Genomic DNA, 16,733 nt, shown 5'->3' on the forward strand with positions numbered 1-16,733 from the left:
ATAGCTAAGAACATTAATCAAGTCAGTGGACATAATGCCAGGTGAAAATTTTTCAGTATTTGGCTGTGGAACGTGTAGGAGAAGTAAAGGAATTGGAATCTGGAAGCTACCGGCGCCGCGAAACGCAAAATACAAGAATTGGCGAGAAGACTAGCTAAAAATAAATAAGTTACTCTATGTTAGATACTTTAACCATATAGCCTTTATACTCATTTTGTCTATAAAATAATCATTAATGAGTAATATTTAATATGTTGCAGGTTGTAGCTACCAAATTAATCTTTTGTAATAAATTACTTATTGACAAATTGTGGCAGGTTCTTACTTCTAACTATATCTGCCTTTCTTGTTCTTTGCTGGCTCTACAAATTTCCTTTCGTAGTGTTTTTGTCTTCATTTGTTTACATTGAATTTTGTGTTTCTGTATAACATCTTTGGCCAGTGAAAAACACCGTACAGTAACATATAAATGAATAATGCTGTCCAAAACATCTTTTGCAATGCTGTTATCTACCACTGTGTCTGAGTCCAACAACATGGTGTTATATGCTTAGACCAATTGAACATCACAAGCTGATTTGGATTCTATCTTAACATTGTCAATCTTCAGCTGGAGACTTCCTGAGGTCAGAATCCTAAAATTATGTTTTATTCTCTTAAAAATTGTTTGAGCTTGTTTAGAAATAACCCAAAGTCCACCTCGGTTTAAAGATGAAATTAGTTTTTGACTCCCTGCAACATGCAAATCTTCTGCTTTGCCAGCTTTCAGTATTGAAGCTGTTTGTTCAGTATGTGCTGTGGGATTATATACATCGTTCACCTTGCTATAAAGTTTGTGCAGTACATATCCTCCAATATATTGTAACCCTGCCATTTCTCTATTACACAGTTTAGTAGGGATATTGGGATTTGGTGATTCATCTTTCTGTTTGCTGTGAGCTGTCAAACAATCAGCTACTTTGGTACTAAGCAATGTTGCCGCATTACTTGACAACCCCACAAAAATCTTTGTTGAATTGAGGCCTATTCTTGAATAGTACTTCGAGTAGAATTGTTCTGCATTTCCAGTTTTAACCAAACGCATATACATGGATTCTACTTCTGAGAAGTTCATATTTTCTTCATCCCAGGCAATCGTATATCTTCGTAGCTCTTCTTTTACGCTTTGAGGGTAGATTTTCTTTCAATTTTTTTATCTCGTGCTTTCATTGATAACGCTTCGAAGTCTTCAGCAGTGAATTTGGCTTCTTGAGTCGGTTGATTTCCCCGCGCTTGTTCCTCCTTATGCTTTATTGTCTTGTCTTTTTAATCCAGCCTTAGTCTTGCATTTCTTTTGGCACAACTCGCAAACAATTCCCTCTTCATATTGAACCTAAAAATCGAAAGACTTTCAGTAAAAAAAATATGTTGTTGTACTACGACCGATGCCATTGCTAAGGGCATCAATAACTACAAAGTTTTGGGCGAAAATAACGTTTTAAAGGCTTCTGAAAGACGTACAGAGTCAGCTGCTTCGACAAAGTGCTCTTGTAATTCTTCATCGTTTTCCAAAGTTTCCAATATGGCATCAAAATCGTCGCCGAAGAAAAATAAGTCGTTCATGTCCTCCATGTTGTTTTGGTTCTGTGCAGGGTCATTGGTCACGTGACGTTCAAGCGAAGCTCAGAGGACAGACAATAGGCCGGCCCTTTGAAGTTTGCCGCGTTTCCTAACCAGTCCCCTCTACTAACTATGATTTGATGAGAATGCTATCAGGAATAGGGTATTGAAAAGAAATCAAATTATGTGTCTTGACTTGCTCTGTGAAAGTTGTTGTCCTTTTTCAGTTGAATTAAATTGTGTGGTTTACCTTTGAAACTTATCCGCTGCATGATTCCAAGGCTCAAGCATACTTTGAGTCTCGCAGAACCTTGTATCATTATCTTTACTCATCGAGACTCCTGTCACTTACCAAGGACCTTATTTTTCATGGTAACATCGTTAGCACATCATAGCTTTGGCTTTGGCAAGCTAAAGGAAAAAATTTCATATTTTTAGACCTTGATAAACATCAGGATTTCCAGAATTTTGTTGTGCTGGGGTTGTGCGTCATACACTATCACAGGTCAATCCTTTATCGCGAGAAAGTTCGGTCTTGTAGTTGAATTTCTTGAAATAGACCTTCTCATGGCTAGCCTATTGTCTGCTTTGGAGACTTTACCGAGGTACACCATCAAATGATTTTTCCATAGTTGTTTATTCTCTACAGTTCTAGAATTAAAGTCTGCCTGAGAATGCATAACAGATAAAAGGAAACTGCAGTCAGTAAATGGCAAAAGAGAAGTTTTATTTTCCTAAATCTCAAAATTAAAGGATTAACAGATTGCTGCCTTCTTTCCCACGTTCGCAATGCTTGATGATCTTTATCTTTTAACAGTGATTTCGATATTTTCTCAACTTTCAGATCGTGTCAAGTTTACTGAACCAAAAATCTGATCACCACCTAAAGACTCGTACAAGCATGACAAAGTTCACATGGATACAGATCCTTGTAGCAGTGTTTCAACTCATTTCGTCGGCAGCTGGTAAGAAATTTCTAACCGAAGACATAATGATATAACCCGAGAGTTCTTCAGATATCAGTTGGTCATAATCACGTCCTATAATCCATCAAATAATTTTGCTCCTCGAATCTCAGTTTTCCCCGAACGTTGCTCTCGGAAAACCGTTCGCACGTCGGAACAGATAATGTCCGCTGGAAAATATCCGTGCATATTTTCGCGCCCAGTGGAGGCCATTGTTTAGATATCCAACAAGCACGAAGGCGTAATATCGTTCCCAGGGTCATCTCTCTTCCACCCACGAGATCCTAGAATTCGGAAGATTGCAACAAAGACATATCGAGGGAGAGGTTCATGCGCCGAAGTTTTATCAATACCAACTGAATTGCATAAATGACAAAATTAAGTTGAGCATCCACCCTCCCTATAGCGTTTTGTTTTTCTTCTGCATGGGCACATGAACAGCCGCTATAAGGGTTCTTCCTCAAGACCGGAGGATAGAGGACCCTGGCAAAGAAGTTGGTAGGGGCGAAACAACTTTTTTTTTCTCAATTTAAAGACGCTCATAAAATAATGTTATAAACCTGGCTGATAGCATAATTCAAAATAAAACCTTTTTAAGCCAGTAACTGGGGTTAATGGTCAGTAATAATAACCTAATAGGCTATGGCTTTATCAATCCCGGGAGATGAAATTCAGCTAATCATTTGCGCATGTGTGCTAGAGTACATTTGTTCATCTTAAATGTAGGCGCATTTTTTTGATTGGAAACATTCAGGTGCGTGTTCTGACACTCCGGTTGGTGTTCGAGATGAACTGAAAGTTATACCTGATGGTAGCATGAATGCAAGCTCGGCACTCACGAGTTTTCCTGCCAAAGATGGTCGCCTTGCCGGAAAAAATGCCTGGTGTCCACTAGCAGCTGGCAATGACAGTGATCCATATCTTACGATAGACCTAGGAAGAAACTACGAAATATGCGGCGTCGAAGTACAAGGAAAGCCTGGCGCTACAGAGTCTACAAACTTTACGCTCCAGTTTTCAATAAACGGATTAAACTTTATTGATGTTGACTCAGGGCAGGTAAATAATTGACCTGTAATTTTTATCTACTTGTTTCGCTCACAAGCTCATTCAATCATTTTTATGTAAAGGATTTGAATATACGCTCAGTTCTCCAGGCTGGAAAAAAGTGGAAGAAGTAGTACAATGCAAAATTAAAAAAACGTGAGATCACCAAAATTTGCGTCATTTGAAAACGGAAACTTCATTTACAAATTATATACTTTTTCTCTCTAAAACTTCGTTATTGCCATTTTTAAAGCCTTGGTGCTGGCTTTTGTATTATTTTCCCTGTTGTCCTTGTCTTAGCAGTTTACAAACTAGAATTCTTCAAGATCAATAGTGGTCTTTCTTTTGGGCGGATGTTTACAATAGATTATTGGTATTCGGTCAGTCAAATGGTTTTAATTTTTCTTAAAACTGAAAAGGGAAGCAGTAGCTTTAATTTCCCTTAATCCTGCTTTTTTATTGCTGTGAAATTTTAACGTTTCCAATATCTCTCCAGACCTTCCACGCCTCTTCAGCCGGTGGTAACGTCACTACGTTCCATAGCCTAACAACGGCCGTAACTGCGACACATCTGCGGTTTAAGCCAGTTTCCAACGACATATGCCTAAGAGTGGAGATTTATGCCGTACCAGGTATGTTTCACGGCGATATGATCTTGATGATAATGATATTTAAAAGGTTGTATTTGAAACATCTGGGGAACAAAATAGCCCATTCAAGACTCTCCGTAAGTAGAGATGAGCGCAAGACGAGCACAACACTGAGAAGACTGGTGACAATGTCGAACACGACGGGAGAAACTGTGGCCAGTGCAGCCGGTTGTTAAGTGGCGGTCGTCATGAAAGGAAGACTGGAAAAGAGGTTTCAGGAATCATCATATTTCTCGCTACTCATTTAAAAATATAGCAAGTGACGTCATGTCAAGGTTTATATCACCCGGCTACGCTGTTCAGTTAAGATCACGTGAACACCATACTTACGGCTTCGATGCTTTAGGTTTTGTGGCTTGACTATTTCATCGAGTGACATTAAAATAAAATTGAATTAAACACAAAGATCAATCAGAAGAACTAAAGGATCAATGAGAATTAAAACATGACGTAATGACGTGCGGGACTGGATGCTAGTGATGAAATAACAACTGAGAGTGTTTTGCCTCTGATTAAACGAAGGGATGCCTGTGACGCGTGTTTCCAAAAGTAATCACAGAGCGTAATATAACAAAGCCAACGCAATCCCAGATTGATCTTGACGCTTAATATGAAATACATCTATGAAACCAGCTATTGCTAACCGGCACCGGGGAAGGATGGCGAGTGAGGGGTGGGTGGGTGGGTGGAATCGTGGGTCATCTGTGGCGAATCACGCTGGTCAAATTAGATAGAATTATGAATTTAAAAGGTTGGAATTTGGGATCATGAATTATGAGATATACTTCAAAATTAATTATTAATAGTGAAAAAAGTTGCAAATGAATCAAGCTTCGTTGGGCTAGAAAATAAAAGGAATCACGAATCAAGAATATCAAATCATTCCGCATCCCATCTCTCCGCACCCCCCTCCCTTTATTTAACTGACCAGCGAGGATGCAGTCGTCCTTATCGTTTTGTTGATTCATTTTACTTCAGAGGATGTTTCCGTCACCTGCCAGGCGTCCAACATTTTAGTGGAGATTCAAAAGTCATTATTTACTAATACTGATCCTGCTATTGCCGCGACCGACCTGGCTCTCAATGACAGAAACTGTAAAGCCACTGATGGATCAACCACTTTCGACTTTGACATTACCCTTGGGACATGTCAAACAGCTCTCACCATCTCAAACGATGAAGCAAGATCGTTTTACCGCAACGTTGTCTTCAATACCACAGCAGAACCAGACGAAGCCGAATTCAACATCATTTGCTCATACGAGCGAACTCCGACAACTGCTTCTGGTGAGTAGATTTAACTGCACTATAGTTCTCCTTCAGTAGGTTGTCTGTTTGTTTTGTTTTTTTCTTCTTTCACTTAATGATTGTTCTTAAGACTTCCCTTCAGTTTTCGAATTAGACCTAACATGTCCATCGACACTGTCACGCCAAGATAGAGGCTTTCACTTTAAATTCAACCTCTGAATGAATTTGGGGCGATCTCACTGGAAACATTGCAGCATGTCATACAATTCTGAGACCAAACATCTACCTGTAGCCACCGTTTGGGTGGACTCCACTAACATGAAAAATATTAACACGATAGGAAATAGACACCAAATCTTGATCCAAAAGTATCAGATAGAGAAAAACGGCAATAGTTTAATTTAAAACTCTAGATTTGATTATCTCTTTGTCTGGAAATTCCGCTCACGGACCCAGGAAAGAAATAATTCATTCAACTAAAAAATTGGCTACAACATATCTAAGTAGCACTCGATACTTCTCGACTAATCGTTCATTTTTCGGGCGATTCGGTAGCCTAGGCTTCCAAATATCAAGCGAAAGAAGTATCAGATGCCGGGTACTCTGTGATGTCTGATTCGACCTTATGCACAAATGAACATGTCCCTTCTTCTGTAACAACCACAACACTTTCTCATCTTGAATTAAAAATTAAAACAAAGATTCAATCGCGACGTAAGGTTTAAAATTTTGGGAATATCATTTAAAGTACATCCTCAGATATTCCCCAATTTTAGCTGGGGCATATTCGGTCACGTGATGTGTTTAGACCAATCGTGCGAGAGCAAAAATTTTTGATGGACAATAACAAAGAATAGCTAGATAGCAAGTAGTGTAGCTGATCAGATTGCATTACTTGTGATGGGAAGCTAGTAGTAGATTCATATTAGTCCGTCTTGATGGCGAGTGAACAAAGCAAGAAAAAAAAAAAAGAAATACGAGCCTGTCTTGTTGTTAAGCTTGAATGAGAACTAGTTTCATGCCAATTGAAAAAAATTATAGATCATTGGCTCTTGAAATCTAACTGTTAAGTATGATTATGTTATGGACAGAATTTAATCAAAACTATGACAAAATTTTGAGGCGCAAAATACCTATTACGAATGATGCACGATCCTCGCAGTAGAGAGCGCTATTTATGCAATAGCGAAAATCAGACCTGAAAAAAGACCTGATTTTTTTCAGGTCTGATTTTCGCTATTGCATAAATAGCGCTCTCTACTGCGAGGATCGTGCATCATTCGTATCTATAACCGCAGTTCAAAATATATGAACTTCATATATTCACCGTAACCAAAATACCTATTGGTCAAAGCTATTTTTCAATTTTTTTTTTCTCTTCTATTCCTTTGATTTTTTCCTGCAGAAAATCAATGAGCCAATTGGTCTATGTAAGAGCCTGTGTATGTAGATACCAATTGAATACAATTATACAGACAGCTTATGCACCACATGAGTGATGCATAAGCTGTCCTAATGCACTATCCGATCACAAACATGACGCATAAACTCACCTGATAGTGCTCAAACCGGGCTGCTGATAACCAGTTGCGTTCGTGAATTTTTGTCATAATTTTGATAAAGTATTAAGAACACTTATGTTACTCTGGTTTTTCTATGATTTGAATACCTTGTTGTTTTAAAGGTACTGGAGCCCTGACGTTTACTATGAACATCCACACGGACGAAAACCATCAAACCCCTGTTGGGGATACCGTGATCGCTTTGGGGCAGAAATTATATTTCAAAATTGAGGTTCAAACTACAAGCAGTGATATTGAATTACATCTTACCCAGTGCAAGGCTACGCCCACCAATAACGTCAATGATGCTAACAGCTACATATTTATTCAAAGCGGGTAAGATTCCGAAGATGCGAAGCGTTTTCGTTGTTTTAAATCTCTAACTTCACGACTAGTACTTCTTCCTTTTAGCTAACAAACATCTCCTAAGGGGATAGCAAAGAAAATTCTATCGTCTTATCGAGGTATAATCATTCCTCTGACGGAGAAGTTACAGAATGTTCACATAATGGACAGGAAACCGATAATCCGTTTTCTCGAAGAACAAAGCTTCTTTGCTTTTCAATCTTAACGCACGTTATCTGAGCGAAACTGAGCAAAACTGAAGTCATACTGCTTTCAACTATTTTCTTGTCCATGAACTTCTAACAAAGCAAAAACAAAAAACAAATAGAAATCGAAACTGGGGAATTTGGTAGTGTCAACATAATTTATCGGATCCCCAAATAAGGCTCTTTAATATTCTTATGACCCCCCTCATTGGCAGTTTATTGGCGGCTGATTTTTCATTTTTAATAAATCTTAAAAATAAATAAATAATAATAAAACTGTGAGGTTCCTCCAACCCACCTCCCCCTCCACTTATTTCATAAAATTTGACCCTTAGTTATTTATACGTAGGTAAGATTCAATATGGCGGCGGACTACCTCGCATTTCTAGCACATTTCAAGACAGTTTTTAAAAGTTCGTGTACTTGTATCCCAAATGCAGTAAGAATCATGGTTAATTATACTTTTTTATGGTTTAAACGAAAATCAAATGATTTCTGATGCATACTTCTTTAACTTCTGAGCTCAGTTCATAGTTTGATAAAGTAACTCCTTTGAGATATATTTGATCATATACTACCCTTGCTATTTTTTTTTTATTAGTTGCCATGTTCAAAGTGATCAGTTTGTGACGGATTATAACTGCTCAGCAACCCCCACCAACACTCAAACGTTTACTTTGTCCGCGTTCCGCTTCGCTAGTGGAAGTGCTGGTGACCGGGTTTATTTCCACTGTAATGCATTGGCGTGCTTGATAAGCAATAGTGCTTCCACTTGTACTACGCAATGTAATGCCTGCACAAGTAGACGAAAGAGACGGAACTTGGAAGAGCAAGATCCAAATGAAGTGCATTTAGTTCTTGGACCATTTACCATCGTTGAAGAAGGCAAAACCACCGGGCCTACAGCCAATGAAAATGACAGTGAAGAAGGTTTGTAAGCCTTTGGTTCGATCGATGATTAACGAAGGAAGGATGTTTCTTTATTCGGTGATAGAGCTAAAATTTGGCAATCGGTTGGCATAAGAGTATATTTTCCTGTTTGGACTAACCGAAAAACAATCCACGTTGAATGATAAAAGTGATCAAAAATCATGATGAACATGTTTTCTATTCTTTTACATATGTTCAAATTTCTAAAAAAAAGAAAAGAAAAACATTATGATCACTGATAAAATCATTTTCTAGCCATCATGATATGCTTATGTTCTTTAAAACCTCTCGGAATTCCTGTTTCTTTTCTATGGCCAGTTTTCAGTCTTTCTCGCCACCTCCACTGCTGCTGTTACACCTCGGCAGAAACTCTTCTAAGTGATTCACAAACGGTTGGAGAATCGACGTAGACAACTTTAACACGTTTCAAATTGTCTAAAATTCTGCAATCCTTCGGTAAATTTGCTATTTCATGTGATTCTACTCCGTTTGCCTCTTTTTGATTCTGATCTTGACATGTACAGTAGATTTGAAGCTCTTTCCCATGTCACCACGTGCACAGTGGCTAATCAAAGACAGGACATCTGAAGACGAGGCTGAGTTAGATGTTCGATGTCTCTGAACTAAACTAACCAACCACACTTATCATTCATTTTTTCAGATTCAAACACGATCCAAGAAGACAGCGAAAATTTTCCCACGACTTGGGTGGTCATCTTCTGTGCGGGTGCCATGGTTGCCATGGCAATAATAATAGGCCTGGTGGTTATGATGAGGCTCTCTAAAAATTCTCGTGGGCCTGCCGTGAAAAATGTCACCGCTGACCTAGCTCAGGATAATGCAGCCTTCGACGATACAGACGTCAAAACGCTGAGTGTAAAGTCAATGTAAAGTTGAGGAAGTACTATTTTGAAATTATTAGTCATGTGGATATAAAAACACGGGAGATCTCCTATTTCGCTAATCCATTTTTTTAAAATCATTTTGAAACACAGGAGGTGAACTGTCTGAAACGCGATTAAGAGCTGAGTGATTCATAATTTGCTTTCTATAATTTTCCGTTCACTGTGATGAAGCCCCCAAAGACTTCATCCCTATTACATACTTTTATATAGGAGAAATCAAAACCCCCTTTTAACCTATAATCATGGATTAATGCTAAGGGCTTTAAGTACAATCAACACAGTGGTCAAACGTCAGTGTTTCTCACGAGTTACAAACAGCCACACAAGCTAGTAAGTCACGGAGTTTGAAAACCGTATAACCTCTTCGGTAAACTCAAAACACTGAGGACGGTAGATCAACAAGATACCAAGCTATGTGTTCGAAAAGCCTGGAGTTTCCCTTTTTCCTACTTTTATTTCCTTTAACAGAAATCTATGAACATTTCAATTTTGCGCAGAAAATTGGCGCGCGGCTAGCCATGATTAGTCCCATCGCGCATGGGCATACCTGACTGACCGCTGTGTTAGAGAAACCTCAGCTAACCCTTGAATGTATTCAGTCGTTTGTTGTTACCCGGATTAATTCATTTTAGTTCTCAATGTCTTGAGGCTGGAAAAAAGAAATCAGTCTTGTGATTTCAGAGTGGAAACAACAAAAGGACTTTTAATTTTAATTGAGGATTAAAGTAGATGTTTTTAGAGAAGTCAGAAATTCATACTGCCAGTTATTTATCTTCGGAACACGCCGATGGAAGTGAAGAAGTGATACTAAACCAAGGCTTACAGTTTCAGAGGTTGTGAACCAAGTAGTTAATGAAAGTTGATCGTGAAAAGCCAGCTGTGTTGAAAACAATTACAAAATCAGAGTATTTTCATTCCTGTTGTGTATTAACTTTGTCACAGCTTGCAATTATTTGTATTTTATATTGTTCAGTCCAGTAATAAAAATACAATATTTAAGAAGGATAAATAGTTTATTTTGTATCCTCTCTTAACAAGGTATCTTGTTTCACCCCACTAATCTTTGAATCCTTGATAATTACCGTCTGTACTCTAGCCAAGGGACCCTGAAGGTATCCGGTCATTTCGTACCCAAATTTAAGTTGGCTCGTACCAAGTTTGGGTTGGTTCGTACCCAAACCGCTGATCGATTCATACATATATTAGAAATTCCTCACGCACCAGCGTTTGAACAGATGTCAATCGTTGCGTTGGACAAGTTTGTAGAGTCAAACGAGTAACCTACAAAAAAAAAAAACTTGTGACACTTGTGACCTTCTGAACAAAAACAACTTAGATATTGCTTAGCACAAGATTAGTGTGATATTTTTAATAGAAAAGTCTTTTGTTCATACATATGACTTTTTTAAACAATGACAGCTTGTGAAACTGTGATATTGTTCCTCCAAATGTGAACATGGAAAACATATATTTTTAATTAGTTTGGGTACGAAACGACTCAACTGACTGGGTATACGTACGAAACGATTTGGTTCGAAACAACGTAGATACGAAACGACCGGTAACCACCATGACAGCCTTGGGCTGGTCTTCCTACCATGATTAGGAGTTTTGCTCTACCCCTCTCCCTCCCCCTTAACTTGATGCTAGTCCATCGTAGGGTACCCCCTTCCCCAGCATTTTGTCAGTCTACCGTGATTGGTTCGCCGTAAACAATTCACACTTTGGGCAGAGATTGAAGAGAGGCTCTGGGTAAGAGCAAAGTGTCTTGTCCAAGAACACACTCTTGAGCCTGTACCCTTTTACATATCGTCCAAACCGTTATGCAACCGCCTTCCCTTTGGTTTTTATTCGTTTGTTTGTTTGTTTTTTTTTTTAACCATTTCTTCGGAGCAAGACGGGTGATCTCCATCACTGAATAGTGCATCGTTGTTAAAACCTCTTCCAAAGTGGTAAGGCCAGCACTTATAATCATGCACCGCTTCAAATCAGGCTTTCAACACCGGACACCATCCTGTTTGAGAATTATCTTAACCATTAAGTAGAATAGCTTTTAGGCATGTATTTCAGCCAGGGCAAGAATGTGGTCCTCTAGATGCCATCTGTTAGAAACATGCATGGCCATAACACTAAGTTCTCCTGCAAGATGACTTATACGCTCTTATACTAACCCAAAAGTCAGAGCAAATTATGGAATTTTCAAAGTAAGGTCCAGGGTGCTTAAGTTTGAAATAAATATGATGAGATCAAGCTTCTCCCTTTAAAACCTTTTAAGGAAAAGCATTAGTCCAAACTTATTGAAATATTAATTGCTATTTGCAGAATTTTTTTGTTGTTGTTTATTTTTTAACTCTACATTATTTCAGGCTTTCCGTTGTGTAATACTGGCATCCTAAGTTTTCTTTTTGCTTTTCTTTTTCTTGCTTTTTTGTTTATTTATCTATTAATCTATATTTCTGCTCTTTTTCTTTTCGTGTAGGTGTGTGTGCGTGAGTGGTACCTGACCTCAATATCCATAAATTAATCACCTAGGTGAGGCTGCCCCCCATCTTTCTAGCCCTTTATGGCTATTGAGGGCAGCCTGTGCTCTCTACATAATATAAAATTGTAGTAAATTTACTCGTAATCGTTAAGTACAAAAATAAATTTGTTGATATTCGCAGCTAACGGAGTTTTTAGGCTCTCTAAACTACAGGGTTAAATTTCTGCTAGAGCTGTAACCCAAGATTTAGATCAGCTGTTATTGGTCCAGATTGCGTAGGGCTTGTTTTTAATTAAAGGAAAAACAATTCTTTTCTTCGGCATTAGAAAGGTTCCTGTAAATATCTACTTTGTAGCGCATCTTTCAAGTTGTCAAGGATTAACCAAAACGTTTGTTCCAGTAGAGTTTGATCGTAGATGCCGTCAGTTTACTTCTGGCCGCACAGCCAAAACCACAACACGAAGTTCACAAATATCTGCTGCTCAGATACTTTGCTTGAGTCAAGATTGCCATTTTGAGTCGCTTCTTGTCGTTGTTCAAACATCTATTGCTAAGACATAGTAACTGGCCTGGTAGCTAAGCGAGATTCAAACTGGCGGCGTACGTTGTCGAATGATTAAAGCACGCCGAAAGCGGCCAAAGAGTCAAAAATTTGTGATTTCTTGGGAAACTTCTCCTTTAAACTGACACGAGGTCTCACATTCATTGTACAATGAAACTATTAAATAAAAGGATTGCGGTGGAAATAAAAAATTTAAATCCAGTTGCTAAATGTGCTCTGTTATTTTTATCTAATTTTGTTTTTATTTCAGAGTTGGCTAAAATTGCGCACTGTTGTTCTCAAACGTTTTAAAATTGGGAGAAAGAACATCCAAACAACTGTGTCGATCAAGGTATAAAACAATTGGTATGTCAGTTGTGCATTTATGGAGACATGAAGCACTTGGAAAGTTTTAAGAACCCTCAAGCAGCTAGAGTTTTCCTCAGCTGCGCCTCGAGCAAATATTACGCTTCTCTCGTGCTCTTTAAACTTCATCATTGCTTCATATTCCCATGTACACACGCTTATGTTCGCGCCAATTTTTAAGCAAGGTATTATCAAAGTTGATCTCATAAAGGAATGTTGTTTCTCCATGGGTCTCACATTTTTTCCGCGTGTTCTGCGTTCCTAATTTTCGAAAAAGATCTTCTTGACTAGGCTATCAAAGGCTTCTGACAAATTATAACTGTTTTGATTTTAGGTAGTATTAACTAACGATCCCGAATAACACTTAAACTTGTGCTGAAAGCTCCATAAACCATTTCGACGTTGTCAACTTGTCTTTCAGGGTATTTCACCAAGAGTCAACTATAGTTCATGTATCGAAATTTCCATATTCTTTAACTTATAAAAAATAGGGAAAACTAAAATTAAGAGCTAATAAATTACCAGTGATTGCTTTTGTCACTCACAAGACCCTTAAAAGTCCAAAAGGTTCTTGCACCACTTCGCGGTGAAGTGCCCGTCAGGGGTATTCAAATACTAATTGAAGGCAAACATCACGAACTATGCGGGTGGTAAAAAAACAGTTGGATTTCATCTGAAAGAATGTAGAATATACAAACCTCTTTATTAAATCACCAGTTTGAAATAGCATTTTCTTGAAATAAAGTGGAGAAGCAAATTATTTTAAAACTACCTGCTCCAACCCATCCTGTCCAGCATGATAATTGATCGTGAAGGCAGACTTTGTGTGTGTGTGTTTTTTTTTTTCTTTTTTAATTTGTTTTGTTTTTCTTACTTTGTGGCATCATGGGCCTTTTCATATTTTAAGTTTATGAGTTCTGGGAGAATATTTACTACAGGTTAGTGGGAACGTATAGAATGCATTTAATTTGTCTATTTGAATATCAAACTCATCCAAAAATATTTTCTAGGTAATGAAAAGCGACAATATATAATTTCCAGTCATCTGATTGACATTGTTAGTGTGCACAGTATCGCAAAGGAGCTGATGGAGCGTTTTATCGAAAAAACAAAATTACTCTAACTGAAATCACGGCAAGCTTATCTAATACTGTTGCTTCTAAACGCACGTGACCACTAAGTTCACAAGATTTATTCCCTGCACTATATATTTCTTTTTAGCTGAATGTTCGAGGTCATGATTTTTCCTCGAGTTTGCTTACCTGTAGAACTCTCGTTTGCTTATGCATACGAAATTAGTGGAATGTTTAAATCAGTGCAAGTTATAATTCTGTGAGGTTTTGTGTCCAATGTTACGCCTAATCAACCGTTCGATATTCATGCTTTTATTTTCGTGCTGACGTCCTAACCTGGAGGAGGATAACAGAGCTATATATCAAAACTCGTGAAAACCCTGACAACGATCTACCAATTTAAAACATAGAAAGATGTAAATTTAGTGAGGCGGTAAGCCACGACAAATCTGAAAGCCAAGGTCGACAACAACGCCTAAAAATAGACAGTCAAGCAATTTTTGTAGCATTGAAAACAATTAGAGATTATACATATAATGACACTAGACTGGTAGTTTTGCAGAATATTTGTCTTGCATGCAAAACGGAAAACCTGCCGCATTCTACATATTTATGAGTACCCTGTGCTACAAGAAAATGACTATTCAAGAATATATTGTCTAACTGACATTCTGACCAATAATTAAATGGTACCAAATCGTAATATTAGCCGATAGCAATGGTAATATGATAAGAAAATGGGCATTCAAGAATATATTGTCTAATTGACATTCAACTAATAATTAAATGGTAACAAGTCATAATATTGGCCGATAGCAATGATAATATAACAATAATTTTAAGGGTCTAGCTCGAGAGCCTCGTGGTTCCCCCTGGCTTTAATTTGGGCTCCAACAATGATTACCTAAGCTTATTTTAATTTCGTTTGTTAATCATAAATAGTTTCTTTTTTTTTTAAATTCCATTTTTTGAGACTTTTGTATCATGCCAAAAGGCGTTTGGAGTTTTAGGATAATCCGCCAATCCGTCATTCCTCCGTTCCATCATTCTGTCACGGAATAATTCATGGTATCGCATTTCGCAGCTTGATTTAGGGACCCTTTTCGGCATCAGTCGCTGAGCAAACGGTAAAATACTCTCTTTTTACAGAAAAAAATACTATCCTCAAAGCCTCCATGATGTACAAATCACATCTGCTGAGATTGCAAGGAAAAGTTTTTTATTTCAATTATGCGTCAGTGGTGCCGTCGTGGATTATTTCGAAACTGATTTCATATCTTCTTTTGTAGTGTCACGGGAAGAACCGAAAATATTATATCTTCGGATCTACATAATCTACAAAATGCTCTCTCCTCAAAAAGATTTCCGCTGAGTTTCACGATGCTCCGATCAAACCTATTAAGATATTCTGCTTGGGAAACGTTTGTTTTAAATAGCATGCAATCCTGTCATTTCTTCAAACACTCTCGGCCTATATTGAGTAAGTAAGCCTTCGGGCAGTATTTTGATAAATAAGAAAGGTCGGACCACCTTGAATGTTCCACATTCCTTTGCCGTTAATGCACCATCAACCTTCTAGAAGAGTAGAATCAACCACAAATGACTTCACGCACGCTTGACTTTGTTTGTTGTTGACATTTTAACGACACCCAAGAAGCTGTCTAAATTTCTGGCTGGTCTATAAAAATGACTTCGCTCAGTTCTATGTTTCTCGCTCTCACATGTTTTCTAAATAAGGACAAGTGTCTTTCACTCAAAATTTAGTCTCATTCAGGAAAAAAAAAAACGGAAAATGAAAAAAAAAACAAACAAACAAACAAACACACACACAAAAATGCACCAGGGTTTTATGAGGTTACCCGCAGTATGAAACCGTTATTTTCCTAATCGTTATTGACATAATTGAAATTTCTCGAGAAAGCTAGAATTTTTGCTCCAGTTTGGACAGATTACTTTACTTGTATAATAGAAGACAAAAAAAGAGAGAGGGAAACAGCTCACGAAAACGGCTTCAGCTTCTAGGGTGTCGTTAAGGTTGTGGTGCTTTTGAATAAATATACATAGAATTTGCGCCTTAGAAGTCAATAAATTATTATTGTTATTATTAAAAACCAAGTTTTTGGTGTTCAGATTTTCTAGGCAGCATTAGTAAAAGAACAGGTCGCTTTTGAATACTGAACAACCTAACATAATTGCAACAACTCAGCTGTTCAAGTCGGAAGGTCTTCCTTCCTTGTGAACTCATAACACGATAAAACTCGTCGCTGAACAGTTTCCCTTTTGTATACTGACGGTCAAAACCGATTTCAAAACAACGACTGACTTAGCGCATGATGTCACCTTGGTACTGTTTTTGACTCTTCACAAGCAAAGTACCTTTCGAAAATTAATCTAGAACTTATTGGACGATTTAGCAGTATGAAGTCTGCCTAACATAGCAATGTCCAATTTTCGTAATTTTTTACGCACGGTGACATTATCACTGTAGTCACGAAAGCTTTCTTTTGTATAAAAAATCAAATGCCAATCTGATTGTATCGTCAGAAACTTTTTTCCCTGAGCAGTCAAATCTGTAGAAGTGTGCCTATATAAATATTTGTCAGTTTGACGCTGGAGATAACCTACGCGGTTAACTACACGAGTTCTGATTTACGCAATCAGTGGGTTTCAGGCTTTCTCTAGGAGATCGTTGATCTAATTAAATGTATGTCCTTCCACTGTTAGTTTTCGACCCCCTTAACACTGCTCTCAAACATAAATGTTCAGAAAAAGGTTCAGCTAAATCGAGGATTATTTAGGACGCAATTTTGTTAA

At 37.8% G+C, this 16,733-nt stretch overlaps 1 protein-coding gene, 1 long non-coding RNA gene and 1 pseudogene across 2 annotated transcripts; 1 reads left to right on the forward strand and 2 right to left on the reverse strand.

Moving 5' to 3' along the window:
- Nucleotides 1-226: 226 nt before the first annotated feature.
- Nucleotides 227-1,114, reverse strand: LOC148728040 (uncharacterized; annotated as a pseudogene).
- On the reverse strand, nucleotides 227-1,611 carry LOC148728041 (uncharacterized). Its single transcript, XR_015988906.1, has 2 exons — nucleotides 1,501-1,611; nucleotides 227-1,372 (listed from the first exon to the last, which is right to left on the reverse strand). It is a non-coding gene; the product is annotated as an uncharacterized LOC148728041 (long non-coding RNA).
- An 809-nt stretch (nucleotides 1,612-2,420) lies between these two features.
- LOC111338423 (uncharacterized) lies at nucleotides 2,421-10,466 on the forward strand. The gene is made up of 7 exons (XM_088725661.1): nucleotides 2,421-2,564; nucleotides 3,319-3,623; nucleotides 4,108-4,243; nucleotides 5,240-5,548; nucleotides 7,194-7,407; nucleotides 8,224-8,552; nucleotides 9,214-10,466. Exons 1-7 carry the CDS (start codon nucleotides 2,501-2,503, stop codon nucleotides 9,441-9,443), a joined length of 1,587 nt encoding a protein of 528 aa, XP_088581787.1. The 5' UTR covers nucleotides 2,421-2,500; the 3' UTR covers nucleotides 9,444-10,466.
- Nucleotides 10,467-16,733: the final 6,267 nt, after the last annotated feature.

Source organism: Stylophora pistillata, chromosome 6, assembly GCF_964205215.1.
Source record: "Stylophora pistillata chromosome 6, jaStyPist1.2, whole genome shotgun sequence".
Taxonomy (NCBI): Eukaryota; Metazoa; Cnidaria; class Anthozoa; order Scleractinia; family Pocilloporidae; genus Stylophora; species Stylophora pistillata.